A 13,266-nucleotide genomic window follows, 5' to 3' on the forward strand; every position below is an offset into this window, starting at 1 on the left:
TAATCCGTACCAACAATGTTTCGAGTTCATGTTGCACCGCAAAATCTATGTCATGTACTTTTGAAGCAACGTTTGAATACTTTTTTGCTTTTTTCTGATATCAAAAATGTTTTGGATATGAGAAAATCATGTTCTTGATATCAAGATTTGGATATCTGATATCAGAAAATGATTTCTAATTTCTGATACGAATAAATCAACTTTAATATTCTTGATACCAAAATAAAGATTTTCTGATATCAGTAAATTATTACTTATTGTTATCAATGATTCAAATTATTGATATCAACAATTAATTTTTTGATAACAGAAAATTTCTCAAAAATATAAAAACGCTACCAAATATGTACCAGTAAATGTCCATATCAACACATGAGAACAGTTTTAATTTTCATGCACGCGAAATGTGCGAATTTGTGCGCAACTGAATTCAAAAGGCATCCTTTCTTACACGACCGTTCATTTATTAACTCTTCTGATCCGGAACATATATTAATTAAAATATGGACCGTAACACAAAAAAAATGTTCTTAAATTAAGGGTCATGCTCACGATTTTGGTCAAAAATCATATTTCCGATTTTAATGTTTACAATGCTTCAGTGAGGCATATTTAACAGGCAACCACAATTTGAGTGTTAATTGAAAATTAACTTACAGAAGCTAGATATCGAAGCTTTTATACCTTCAGAGCAAGGTACTTTCATTAAAATGGCGGCACAATTTTACTTTCTTTTTTTCAAAATAAAAAATTATGAGGGATTATAATTCGTCTTTATATGACAGCAACAAAAAAAGTTGTACCTCTTTTAATATTACCATGCCTATATAATGGGGATCAAAATAGGGGAGGGGTGCAAACGGGAATCCAAAGGTAATATGGAATCAAATTTGTGTGCAGTTACTTGTAATAAGAATTGTCGCGTTTTAGGATATGAAAAAAGTGTTCACAATTTATGTGAATAGATATATATATGCATGTAGCCAATAATTATTCTGCGACAAAAAACGTATGAATTTTTGGTGAAACTGAACAGGGAGAAAGGCTAAAGCTTGCCATGAAGTAAGTTTCAAAATTTTAAAATAGGTAATACACGAACGCTTGCGTGGAGATATGTCATTGTATTGTTATTAATATTAGCTTATAAGTTAAAAGCTGTTGCAAAAGTGAGCGATGTATCCCAATGGCCTCTCTTTTTTTTCCTTCTTTTTTTTTAAGAATTACCCATTTGATTATTTCATCATATTAATAATCAAATTAAAAATATTAATGTTAATTTGCAGCATATTTTCCCAATTCGTTCGAATACAGCATGTATTAATTAAGAATTTTGAAACATGTAATTGCATTAACTTTCCGCTGTTAAATCGTTACTAAAGGTCAACATTTGAGACGATTTGTCTTTATAAAAAAAAATTCCATTATCCCATGAGAAAATTGAGATACTCCTTGATATATCTATGCACATAATCCCTTCCAAAGAACACACATGTAAGACGGTAATCGTTAATACACGAGATAATCTAACAAAAGATTGATGAATTTGTTGTCTTTGTTATCATAAACATGTATTTTGTTCCGTTGAATTGATTTATCGCTCTGAACCACACAACACTTGACGATAAAAATATTTAAAATCTTTTTTGTACGTGGATTCTTTTTCTTAGTTATGTAATTACATTACGGCGGGGAAAACAATTTACATATTTAATAAAATGTTTCCAACGTCCATCGAGTGTTAGACTTTCTTAAGTCTTTATGTTGTTTAATTTATTGTGTTTATATTTCTGGCAATTCACTGTGTTTCACAGAACTTTTATTTTCTGAATATCATCAAACATTGATGTGTATACATCAGTTCTATGTTTGGCATCAAAGAATACATCGAGAATTAAACACAGAGACTTCAGAAAGTTGAGAAAGTTTATTTGAGTGTTCAGACAGTCTCTATTGAGTGTCCACACACTCTATACGAGACTGGAAAACAGAATGTATAAATGAATTAAGTCGAAGAGAGGCTAAAAAAATGTGTAACTAGCATCTGTTGAATTTTACAATGAATGGTTTTCATTTTACGTTATCACTTGCATGAGCAGATCAAGGGGGTGGGTGGGTTTAAGGGGGGTCCGGGCCCCCTGTAAAATTCAAATTTCTTTAAATTACATTATAAAATTACCAAAAATATGCCTTGGAGCCCCCCCCCCCCGCAAACTCAAATAACCGTCGGACACCCCCCCCCGGAAAAATTTTCTGGATCCGCGCATGACTTGGATATCTGAGGAATCCTGTTAAAAGTTTACGAGGATTTCGCACTAGTATTGACTAAAACAGTGTCTAGGTTTTTATGCTGAATGAGCAGATGGGCCCAACATTATTTGTGTCATATTTAAGAGAAAACAGTTTTTCTATGAAACCATTATCGTAAAGTCAAACAGATGTTACTTAAACATAAAAAAAGCTTTTAAAATCTGTTGACACACAACATTCCGTAGAATTTATTGCATTTTGTAAGCAGGTTAAAAGCACATCTTAAAATGTAAAAAAAAAAAAAAGCACTACAAATTTATAATCATATTAAGAGCCAATAGGAGGACTTCATACAACATACATCATATAAAACACCAATTATAGATTTGAGAAATGTAGATATAGGATATACAATAAATTAATACCGGTACTTATTTGAACTTGACACATGCCTTATTCAACATTTTTTAATCTAAACCAGTAAATCATCAAAGAAAGTATGTGTTAGGTGTATTTCATTGATTATTGGGCTCTCCTTGAGATGTTTTACTGTGTATATCTGACACAGTAACCTTTTTTCCCTTGCCACTGTAATATATTTAGATTCTGACATAATTTTGTTAACCAGGAAATCCTCTACTAAAATTTTAAACTTCATGTCCCCTGGAGTATGGGTTTTGACTCTAGGGCAGGGCCAAAATGGATGTATTTGTATTTACATTCTGACATATTAAAATTGTTCTGTCCCATAATAAAATAAAATGGACATTCATACAGTGACATGCTAGGAAGTTGGATGGAGATATATAATTGAAAAAAAAAATTCTAAAAAATACATGTACATGTAAATTATGTCCATGTACTTATCAATTATGACAAAACGTCATCCATATCTTTAACAGGTGTTCATGTGTTTTGTGTTACAATTAAGCTTTTAATGATGAGGAACCATAAACAGTAATTAATAAACTGAAATTTAAGCCTGACTTTTGCATACCTTGCTTCGTTACTCTACTCATCTACTATTGACAATAGTTATAGGCTAACTGAACAAAGAAATAAAAAATTGACATACATGTATATTAAATGGAAAAAATAAATTACAACAACAAAATGCCAGGTGACTGCACATCATATGGCACAAAAACAAAAAAAAACATAAGAAAGACACATTGGAGAATGGAAACTAAAGTTGGATAACAAAAAATAAATAAAAATACATTCTATAAATTGATTTAAATTTCCATTGAATCTTTAATTAACAAATTGGAATTCCTATTCCATTCGTAAAACAATTAATACATTTTAAAATACCCCGGTAGTACAACAATAAATAGATATTTTTTTCAAGATATACTAGAAAGAACTTTACAACAATGTACCTCTACCAGTTACCAGTTCTGTTATAAAAGTGCACCAACTTTCTGAATAATCAAGTTGTACATATTTTTATAAAACTTTAAACAATTTCATCCAATCTATGAAACAACCTGTATGTATTTGATAATATATCATTAATATAGAATTTTTTTTGTGTACCAGTAAATGGAATGAGTTTTGGAAGAAGATAATTCACTTTAATATTCTCAAATTTGTACAAAAAATTACAAGCAAGGTGCTATTAAAAATGAGTAAACAACATTTAAGTAGTATAATAGAATTTGAAATACATGTATTGCACATAATAAAAATGGACTCCCTAAATGTTTGCATCCAGTATTTGGCATAAAAGAGGCAAATGAACATGTACATGTATGTATAGTATCAAAAGGCAAAAAATAGTAACAATAGCAAATTTTGCCAAAAATTTACCATTTTTTTGATTTTGGACACCGGTAGACTTCAAAAGAAAAGTTTGCACCATAATGTCACATGTATATTGGAAATAAAGAAAGCAACGTAAATGCTTATGTATGCTGTAAAATGCTGGCAATGCTGTATCAGTGGCAGTATGCTGCTAAACAAAAATAACTAATTCAAAATGACATTAAGATACAAAGCCCTGGTTTAATTACTAAATTACTAGTGATAAACCATTTGAACATAAAGTCTGTTTCAAATTGTCCTAAGCCAAAAGCTCTAGCTATTTGATTCAAAATACAAAACATATTGATTCTATTAAAAGATATAAATGTACATTCCTCTGTCAGTTTATATGTACAAGTGCTTCCTTCTTAAATTGTTACAAATCTCGTTATCACCGTGCACTCAATGGAAAACTAACAAGGAAAACAAAGCAATACCATTTTACATGACATTATTTGTACATTTACTTCACACGTTTTTTTTACTTAACCATCACTCCTTTATTCTTTTTCATATATAAGCAAAATTACTGAGTAACTGTAAGTAGAGTTTTTATTAATATATTATGGACAGTCATTTTAAAGAAAAAACTTATCTTAATCACGTGGTCCTTGGGCATAATTTAACAAAAGAACTTTTAACTCTTATAATCAAATTATTTCATATAAATACAAGAAAAATGTATTCATAAAGACTGAAGTAGTCAGAAGTACATGATTTTAATAGACTGACATGTGCAATAAGGATCATTCCATAAAAGATTTTTGAATTTAGCGTATAAATTTGATCCTTTCGTAGAACATATCCCAGAGAATTGGTCACTGAATTCACAGTTATTTGTGCCATTTATGTCATTATATAGATACATGTATAGGATTTTACTTACATACATTTGAAAGTGAGTTATTTAATGTTTCATACACCTGTTAGTAGACAGAGATGTCAGTAAAAGTTTAAGTAAAAAAAGAAAAATACTGTTCAAAAATTGTTCCCAATATCAGTGCTCCTGATAAACTAAAAGTTGCAAATCTACAAAACAATAAACTTCCAAAACAAAAATTTACATAAAATCTACATGCATTAATATTGGATGTGGAGATACCTGTTTTTGCATTTTTAAAAAGTAAATTTACCCAACCCCTCAAAAACCCCATGATTAATATGCCTGATGATATGTAAATAGAATATTGCAAAAGTTCCTTATTTAAAAAACCCAAATCTTAAAACCTTATTTTGAAAAAAGTAGAGTCAGCAAAATGTTTAAGATTGTCTTCCTGACTTTTGGGGGCCTAACCCGATGCCCTTCTGTATTTAAGGAGGACTTCTAAATTTTGTTCATTAATCTGTAATGCCAAGCTTCTTCCTTATGAATTCAGCTATTATCCGCTGTGGACGGCACTGCCACTCCTCCATTACGTCGTGAGGGGTCGAGATCTGGTCTCCCTGTAACCTATTCAGCAAGGTCACACATAGAACAGCACCTGTTAATACATGTACAACATTCAAAATGATATTACAAGTGTAAGGTACAAGAAATAGAAGGAGTAATAATACAGGCCTATATAGCTTTATTAACAACTTGTTTATCGATAAACATGTACAGTCCCCCTACTTGACTTATTCGTATTACAAAACTCTTAACTTTCAGCATCTCTGGTATAATAACTTAGAAAATTTATTTTAATAATGTACTTATTTAATAGGAGAATGAACCACGAAACAAGTCGTACTTTTGACGCCAGCTCTGTGACACATTGCGGCAAAACAGAGCGACTCCATTTCAATGTTTGCGATTCCCCTTGCGTGAGCTCGCTTAAGAAAATTCATCTTGTCTTCCTCAGTGTAATCACAGAACGCTCCATCCAACCTTGCCTGTCCTGATGATAAATAAAGAATAAAGGATATAAATTCAGGAATGCACAAATATTGTAATATAATTATCTTGTAAAACATTTTATTATGGCTGTAGACTAAAAAGAATGACTTAAACATGTGTAATAATATTACAAGGTAATTCATAATGCAGTTTTTGCATTTGTAATAATCCAATTTTTTTTTTAAATCAACATGTTTCTATACAAGTTTCTTTAAACCATGGCCCATTATATAACTCTGGTCACATTGCATAGTTTTTAAAAAAAAATAGGCTACTTAATTAAGATGGAAAAATAAATGTTACACACCTTCATAGAAATCATATGTACACATAGTTTTGCCTAGAACTGATTGACAGCCAACAGATTTTGCCACCTCAAGAAGTTCCTTGTTTAGTTCTGGACAGAGAAATGCTGGATGCTGGATTATCATTCCTAAGGTTGCCTACAAAACCAATACAGTCAACATCTCAAACTTTATACTAATGAAAAGAACATTATTAATATGTTATTAATATTTACACTTACTGTAGTAATATTCTTTGTACCGGTAATTTCACAATGACAGTGTAAGAATCAATTCAAATGTCACATACCACTTCCATATAAGGGCGTAAAAGGCCGTCTACAGCTGCCTCTGATATAACCACTGTTCCAGGCTCCAGACCTGTACAAAAATGCAATGGATATACTTAAACTGTATATAATATTTCTTTTAATTTCTTTGAACAATTTAATTGAACAGCAAACGCCTCATCATATTTTACAAAGCCTGAGTATTTAAAGAGGCTATCATTGTTTCACTACTACATGTAAATACATACCTGTTATGTAAAACAAATTTCCCTTGTGATAACTTTCACTAATGACTAGTAATTGAATGATTTGAGGAGGCAATTGCAACATTAAGTCTATCATTTATCTAATAGCTTCAGCAAATTAAGGCCTTGACACAATGAGAAATGCTTGTTGCATGACATTTTCTCATGCATGCCAAGAACAGTTGGTCTTCAAATAGTGTAAATTTGAACAAATTTGTACAATTATATATATATATATATCTGTGCACTTCCTACCTAATCCTCCACTGGTTCCCAGCCTGAAGAACATGACCTCTCCAGGATCACATCCTGCATGATTCAGGAGCTTCAGGATTTCATGCATCAAGATGGACAAGGAAGGGATACCCATTCCATGCTGAAAATTACATCTGTTTGTTAAATTTTGTGCATGCAACAATTATTATCATCCCCTCTTCACATTCCTCCTTTTGGAACTGAAAATCCAAAAAGCTCTCTCTCTCTCTCTCTCTCTCTCTCTCTCTCTCTCTTGCTGTCTTTCTAATAGTATCCCTCTTAAAGTAGATGAAATATTCCCTTAGAAGTAAATTTGAACTTTGATCTTTATCAATTACCATGACCTAACATTGCTAAATAGATAAGGTTAAAAGACATGGTCAATGTTAAAGTAAAATTTTGCAAAAGTAGATCGGGACAAAAGGATAGACAGACCAACAACTAGATCTTGAATGTTGATAGGGAAGAATTTTTTATACAAATTAAAACATCAGAACCAATTCATTACGTAAAATATCTGAGAGACCTAGTGAACAAATAAAACCCCAACCTTACTTTTGAACAAATTACCGGCAATTGTAAACCAACATTTATTTATGTGCCAAAAAAAAAATATCATGACATTCATAAAATTGATGCTGTCTGAACATTTCTCTCCACGTTCTAGTCATTTGACTACCTTCATATACTTTAGATTAAGTGGTAGCAAAAAAAGTTGGTTTACAAAAACTTTTATATATGCAAGATGTAACAGTTTATTTGGCCACATACTTACACTAACTGAGAGGACGGGGCCCACTTTGTACAACACGTATCGATCCGATCCTTTAGAAATGTCCTCTAGAGTCTGGCCGGCCGTTATCTTGTACTTCAACTGTTTTACCATATAAAACGCGAACGCCTTCATACGACTAGGTGACCCTCCAAAACATACAAACTGAAAGAACAAGCATTACCTCTATGTACAAAGTGGTTTTTTTCCTTTTATAAATTCCAACAGTATATTGTAATATAAAATCATACACATACCGAGTATTATGTAAAATTTTCATACATTTATGCAAAATGAAATTTAAATTACATGTATTTCTTTCTTTGCATCGTAGATTGTGATACACTGTATAATTATACTGATATATATGCATATTTTTGTATACTGGTACGTTCTGTTAAAAGCTTTGATCTGATCAATAAAAGTGCAGACTAGTGAAGTACTCTCTCTCTCTCTCTCTCTCATGTAAATGGTATATAATTTAACAAGAACTTGGGATTACATAATATGCTATAGTGATTGAGCTATTCAAATTGCAAGCACATATTTTTAATGGAGGTTTTTTTCTAACAACCAACTGCAGTTGGTTACGTCTGTCTCAATCAATACCAGTATTTAAATCAGAATATCTAAACCAGGAGGAGTACCAAGGACATTAAGGTGGCTCAATGGTCGTGGCGATTTTTAGACTGCATTAATCTTCTTTAGAAGGAGAGCCATTTATAAAAACATACGAAAATATCTGAATTTGAAAAGTAAAATGTATGGACGTTTTCTTTTCTAAATAAAAGTTTAGAGCTAAATAAATCATATTCTAAAATTTTAGTACGTATTACGGTATATTTGATGGTTAATTTGTTGACTTTCCAGCCTCCTTAATAATTACAAGGTATTAAAAACAAGTAAGACCACACCTGAATATAAAATTATATATATGTTCATTAATTTGTGTGAACAGATGAATTTCATTCTGATACATTAATCGGACAGTTTCACTAAAAAGTATTTTATTTTAATATCTTGCCTTGACATCCCTGAACATATCTTTCAAGTCATTGTGTTTGGTGTCCAGTGCTAAGTGATAGAGATAGTCTTCATCCATGGCGGCCAGATTAACATTCCTCACAAAGCTTGGCTTTGGACTAGGGGGAGGTTCCATTCTGATATGAACAAAATAAATTTTTTTATATCATTTGTCAAAAATATTCCAAGAATCTAAATTATACATTAAAAATATTTACATAACAAAATATAGTAGAATCTGCAAAAGGAACTTCTCGCTTGCTATTATCAATTCCTAGCATTTCATAAAGGAACCTAAAGTAATTTTTGTACAATTAAACAACTGAACATTTTTTTTTTTATAAAACTTTTGTAGTCCTCGGAAATGAAATGCTAAAGCAATCTACTCATCCCCAGAAATGATAGCATTTTGACAGAAAATATCTTGAACTACTTCTTCCACCTTAACTTTGTCTAAGATATACGAGTAGATCACCGTCCTTCTTTTATAGTACATACATAATAAAATGACATACATCAAATTATTCTTATGTCTCATCTCATTTAAATATTTAATTTGATCTCTGAAAAAAAAATTCATAAAATTATATTGCAATTACCATTTAATAATTGAGTGTTTATATCTAAACTTTGTACCAGATTCCCACTTCCCTCCTTTTTTGGCAATTTTAGCAAAGATTAAATAAAAAAGTACAACTGTTTAATATCCAACATTTTTACTTTGACACATCTTGTCTTTTTTCCTTGAAGAAATTGACAAAAACAATAACAATTTTTTTTAAACAGAGATTTATGAGAAAATCTCATATCTTTTCCTCTGTCCAGTTTCTCGAAACATCTCACAATATTTTTCATCATAGGGTTATTTTCTGGGTACTTTCATGTCCCTTGCAATGCAAATTAAATCCTGAAAACTTTACATATTTAGCTGCATTCTTTAACATCACAACCTGATCGAGAATGCATTTCAAAGAAAAAACTTTCATAATATTATACTTATTGAATAAAGAACGTTTGAACCTAGAAGACAGGTATTTATAAATATTGATTAATTGTAACCGTGGGTTTCTCATCAATAAATAACAACAGCCGTTGAGATTCAAATGAGTGACTTATGATGCTTATAGTAATAATTCAAACGCCCTACAAAATACATACAACATAATCAATATTTAATAACAATAGGATGAATTTTATCACATTTGAAAATAATATATATATGGACATATTTATCATCAATCATAAAATCTAAAATATTACACTGTTAGCTAACTTCATGAATTTACTATTCAACAGGTATGGACTAATCGCCCAAATGGGATATAATAGCCCGTTTGAGATATAATAGCCCAAATGGGATATAAATTTAAAGTGCAAAAAATAAAAAAAATTGATTTTGAAATTGTCGACACAAATCAAATGCAACAAATTTAGGTTAACAAGTTTTCCTATAAATCTATAGTTTTTAAGATTGATCCCCAAGAAGTTCTGGATATACTGAGGGATCAATCTCTGTAGTTGTACGGTTACAGAAAAAGTTGTTTACCAAAAGTTATTACATTTCATCTATTCTAATGCCGATTTATATCAAAAAATTCGAAATCAAAAATGTTTAATTTTTGCACTTTAAATTTATATCCCATTTGGGCCATTATATCCCATTTGGGCAATTGGTCCCAACCAATAATTACCAATCAATTATCTTATTTACCATAATTGGCCTCCATTATATTTTATTCAAAAAGTAAGGTTCTGTACATGTGTGGTCATGAATTAATTGCCCCAATTTTTTTAGTACTTTAAGTACAAAGTCTCTTAAGTAGACACACTTTGATGAGTAATACATGCATTCTTTACAGAGCAGTTCAAAGTTGAAAACTATCACTAGAGTGCGATTCTTTTATACATGCTGAAAAAATTACGAATTTAAGAAATATGTATGACAAAATACCTAACGTTAAATAAAGCTACTCTGAATAGCTATATAAAGCTATATAGCTTTTTCATGCTGTAAAGCTAAATCAAGAGACTGTACTGGACCTGTTAACTACCGGTACTTCTGAGATATTTTTCTTTAAAATCACACCAAAGACACGAATAACTTAATTAACGTTATGTCTCTGATCACATCACTTACTCCGTAAAATCTTCTTGTTCCATGTTCCGGTTTTATGAAAACGTAAGAAAAACCCCCAATATATTTCCCACTTCTCAGATTAATCACCACTCCTCAAACTGTACAAATACTGCATCAAGGCTAAACAACGCAGTAGGTTAATTTATATGAAAGGTCTACTTTCATTTTCGATTTGATAGCATTTAAACTCAAGATTGATCGGAAGGCCGAAATCCGGACCTAAATATTGGTTTTGGTTTTTTTTTCTCAAGGGGCTGGATTTAAAAACATTAGTCCGAAATAATAGTCGGACTATATTGACATCAAAATTGCTTTCATTAGATATAAATAATCATTTCCTCATTTTAAATAAAATACAACATTCTACATTCATTTCCGGGATACATGTATTCTCTTTTGAGAAGTGGACAGGCTATGCCTGTCCACTTCTCAAAAGAGAATAGGATACATGTACCCGAGTTACACATATGCCAATGAATTTGAAAACATATCCAGTGATGATCCAGTTTTCTAGTGCTCGTTTTAATCATATTCACTTGAAGCACCAAAGAAGCACTTTGTTTAAATACACGCCACATTGAAAAATATAAATACCTGGTCAATATAGAGAAATTGGTCAAATACCTGTAAATACTTGAGCAACAAAATTTCCCTGAACGCTAGTTGCACTGAAGAGCAGTATCTGCAGACTAGTTTTGTGGACTCTCATTTATACAACAAAAAAAGCCCACATTCACGCAGAATAAATTGGTTTTAAACTAAATCTTTCACCTTCCATGATTCATTCAAATCGCTTTAAAAAACCAGGGATTTATTCTTGAAACTTAGCGTTGATTCTTTACTCATTAACAAAATCCTGATTTCAGGGCAATTTTAAAAGTACAGGAAGCTTTAACTGATAACAGATTCAATAAAACAGGAGGAAATACACCTTACACATAGTTAATACCTGTACTTATTTTTATATAAAAAATGTGATGGTATCCTAGATGCATTCCATCCCCCCCCCCCCCCCAATTCAGTTATATAAAGCCAATGTATAAAAATAACAGAACACAATTGATCATCTTGTTATCTGATTTCATTAAATGAATAACAAAGAAATATACAAAATGTGTTTTTATATGAAGTAGCAATTCGTGTTTAAAAAATATGGACAATATTTTTGTGATTTAACATTCACATTTCCCATGGCAAACATATTGTATACTATATAAAAGTAGCATTTACATTCATAAATTTTCATCATCAAATGCAACAAACGTCAACCACATCTGCAAAAATCAACTGTTATAAATAAACACAAAAACCTGAGATGGAACTCACAAACAATGCACTTGCACAATGCCTCAACATTCATGATCTTTTCAGGAATTTTAAAAAAAAAAGAGGGGTGGGGGGAGAAAAGGTAAAATCAGCTCGTGATTTTTAAAAAGAGGAACATAAACTTTCTTTTTGGATTAACAACAATGTAGTATAAATTCAAACAATCCTTGGACAGTTCACATACAAATATTTGAACAGGTTTCTTTGAGAATCATCCATTCACCTGGAAGAATAATATTGACCAAAAAAAAAAGAGAACCATAAACTTTAATACATAATTTGAAAATATTTCAAATCATGCACAGGTATCGGAACATAAACTAAATGAAGCAATGACAAGATTCAATGGATGCATTTTTTTTTTAAATTCTAAACAGCAAGTACTAATTTAATTAATAAATTACATCTACATAATCAACAAAATGAATTTTTTTTTTTGCATTGTTTTTGTTTTTTACTAAATATTTTTATAGTTTTTGTGATATGATAATGGTTCCAGTAAAAAATGATGTATATTCTGTAAAGATTTCAAAAAGTAATACTGCCCAGTGTTGATTATTAGATATAGTACGCTTCCTATTGTACTCATTTGTTAAACAATGATAAAAAAAATCAGCCATCATTATAACCATAATTATTTAGCAACCAACTTCAGTGTCATGAATCAAAAGGATTGTTTGATGATCAGGAATGATTTCAATTTTGATGATTTTTTCTTAAAAAACTAGATAATGCCCAAATTTTCTATACACTGTAAATCAACCAGATATCATTTTGTTTTTACATCTGAGATATAGCAATTAAGTAAATCATTAGGTTCAATGTCAGACAATTTGTTGAAAATAGTACAAGTATCTTATAATGATCTTATATTGAATATGCACATAGATACATTCTTTCTTTTTTTTAATTATCATATTACTGTATTATCTTACAAAGGCATTTTTAGAGTGTTTAATTTCATAACACTTGCATATGTGTACAAATACTACAAAATGACCAATT

At 30.6% G+C, this 13,266-nt stretch overlaps 1 protein-coding gene across 2 annotated transcripts; it reads right to left on the reverse strand.

Moving 5' to 3' along the window:
• Positions 1–4,264: 4,264 nt before the first annotated feature.
• On the reverse strand, positions 4,265–11,108 carry LOC105330253 (uridine phosphorylase 2). Of its 2 annotated transcripts, none has more exons than XM_011431859.4 (8): positions 10,936–11,108; positions 8,800–8,935; positions 7,779–7,940; positions 7,004–7,124; positions 6,524–6,594; positions 6,237–6,372; positions 5,784–5,930; positions 4,265–5,534 (listed from the first exon to the last, which is right to left on the reverse strand). In XM_011431859.4, the coding sequence occupies exons 1-8, from the start codon at positions 10,956–10,958 to the stop codon at positions 5,392–5,394; spliced, it is 939 nt and encodes a 312-aa protein (XP_011430161.3). In that variant the 5' UTR covers positions 10,959–11,108; the 3' UTR covers positions 4,265–5,391. The 2 variants fall into 2 exon arrangements, with proteins under 2 accessions (XP_011430161.3, XP_065940566.1); XM_066084494.1 differs by lacking the exon at positions 10,936–11,108 and adding an exon at positions 10,839–10,923.
• Positions 11,109–13,266: the final 2,158 nt, after the last annotated feature.

This window comes from Magallana gigas, chromosome 5, assembly GCF_963853765.1.
Source record: "Magallana gigas chromosome 5, xbMagGiga1.1, whole genome shotgun sequence".
Taxonomy (NCBI): Eukaryota; Metazoa; Mollusca; class Bivalvia; order Ostreida; family Ostreidae; genus Magallana; species Magallana gigas.

Bases quoted from the DNA above. Each gene is read 5' to 3' on its own strand.
- LOC105330253 (XM_011431859.4), bottom strand. From the start codon at position 10,958: ATGGAACAAGAAGATTTTACGGA. The intron at 8,936-10,935 runs GTAAGTGATGTG...TGTTCATATCAG, and splicing joins GAACAAGAAGATTTTACGGA to AATGGAACCTCCCCCTAGTC. The intron at 7,941-8,799 runs GCAAGATATTAA...TTGTTCTTTCAG, and splicing joins ATATGTTCAGGGATGTCAAG to TTTGTATGTTTTGGAGGGTC.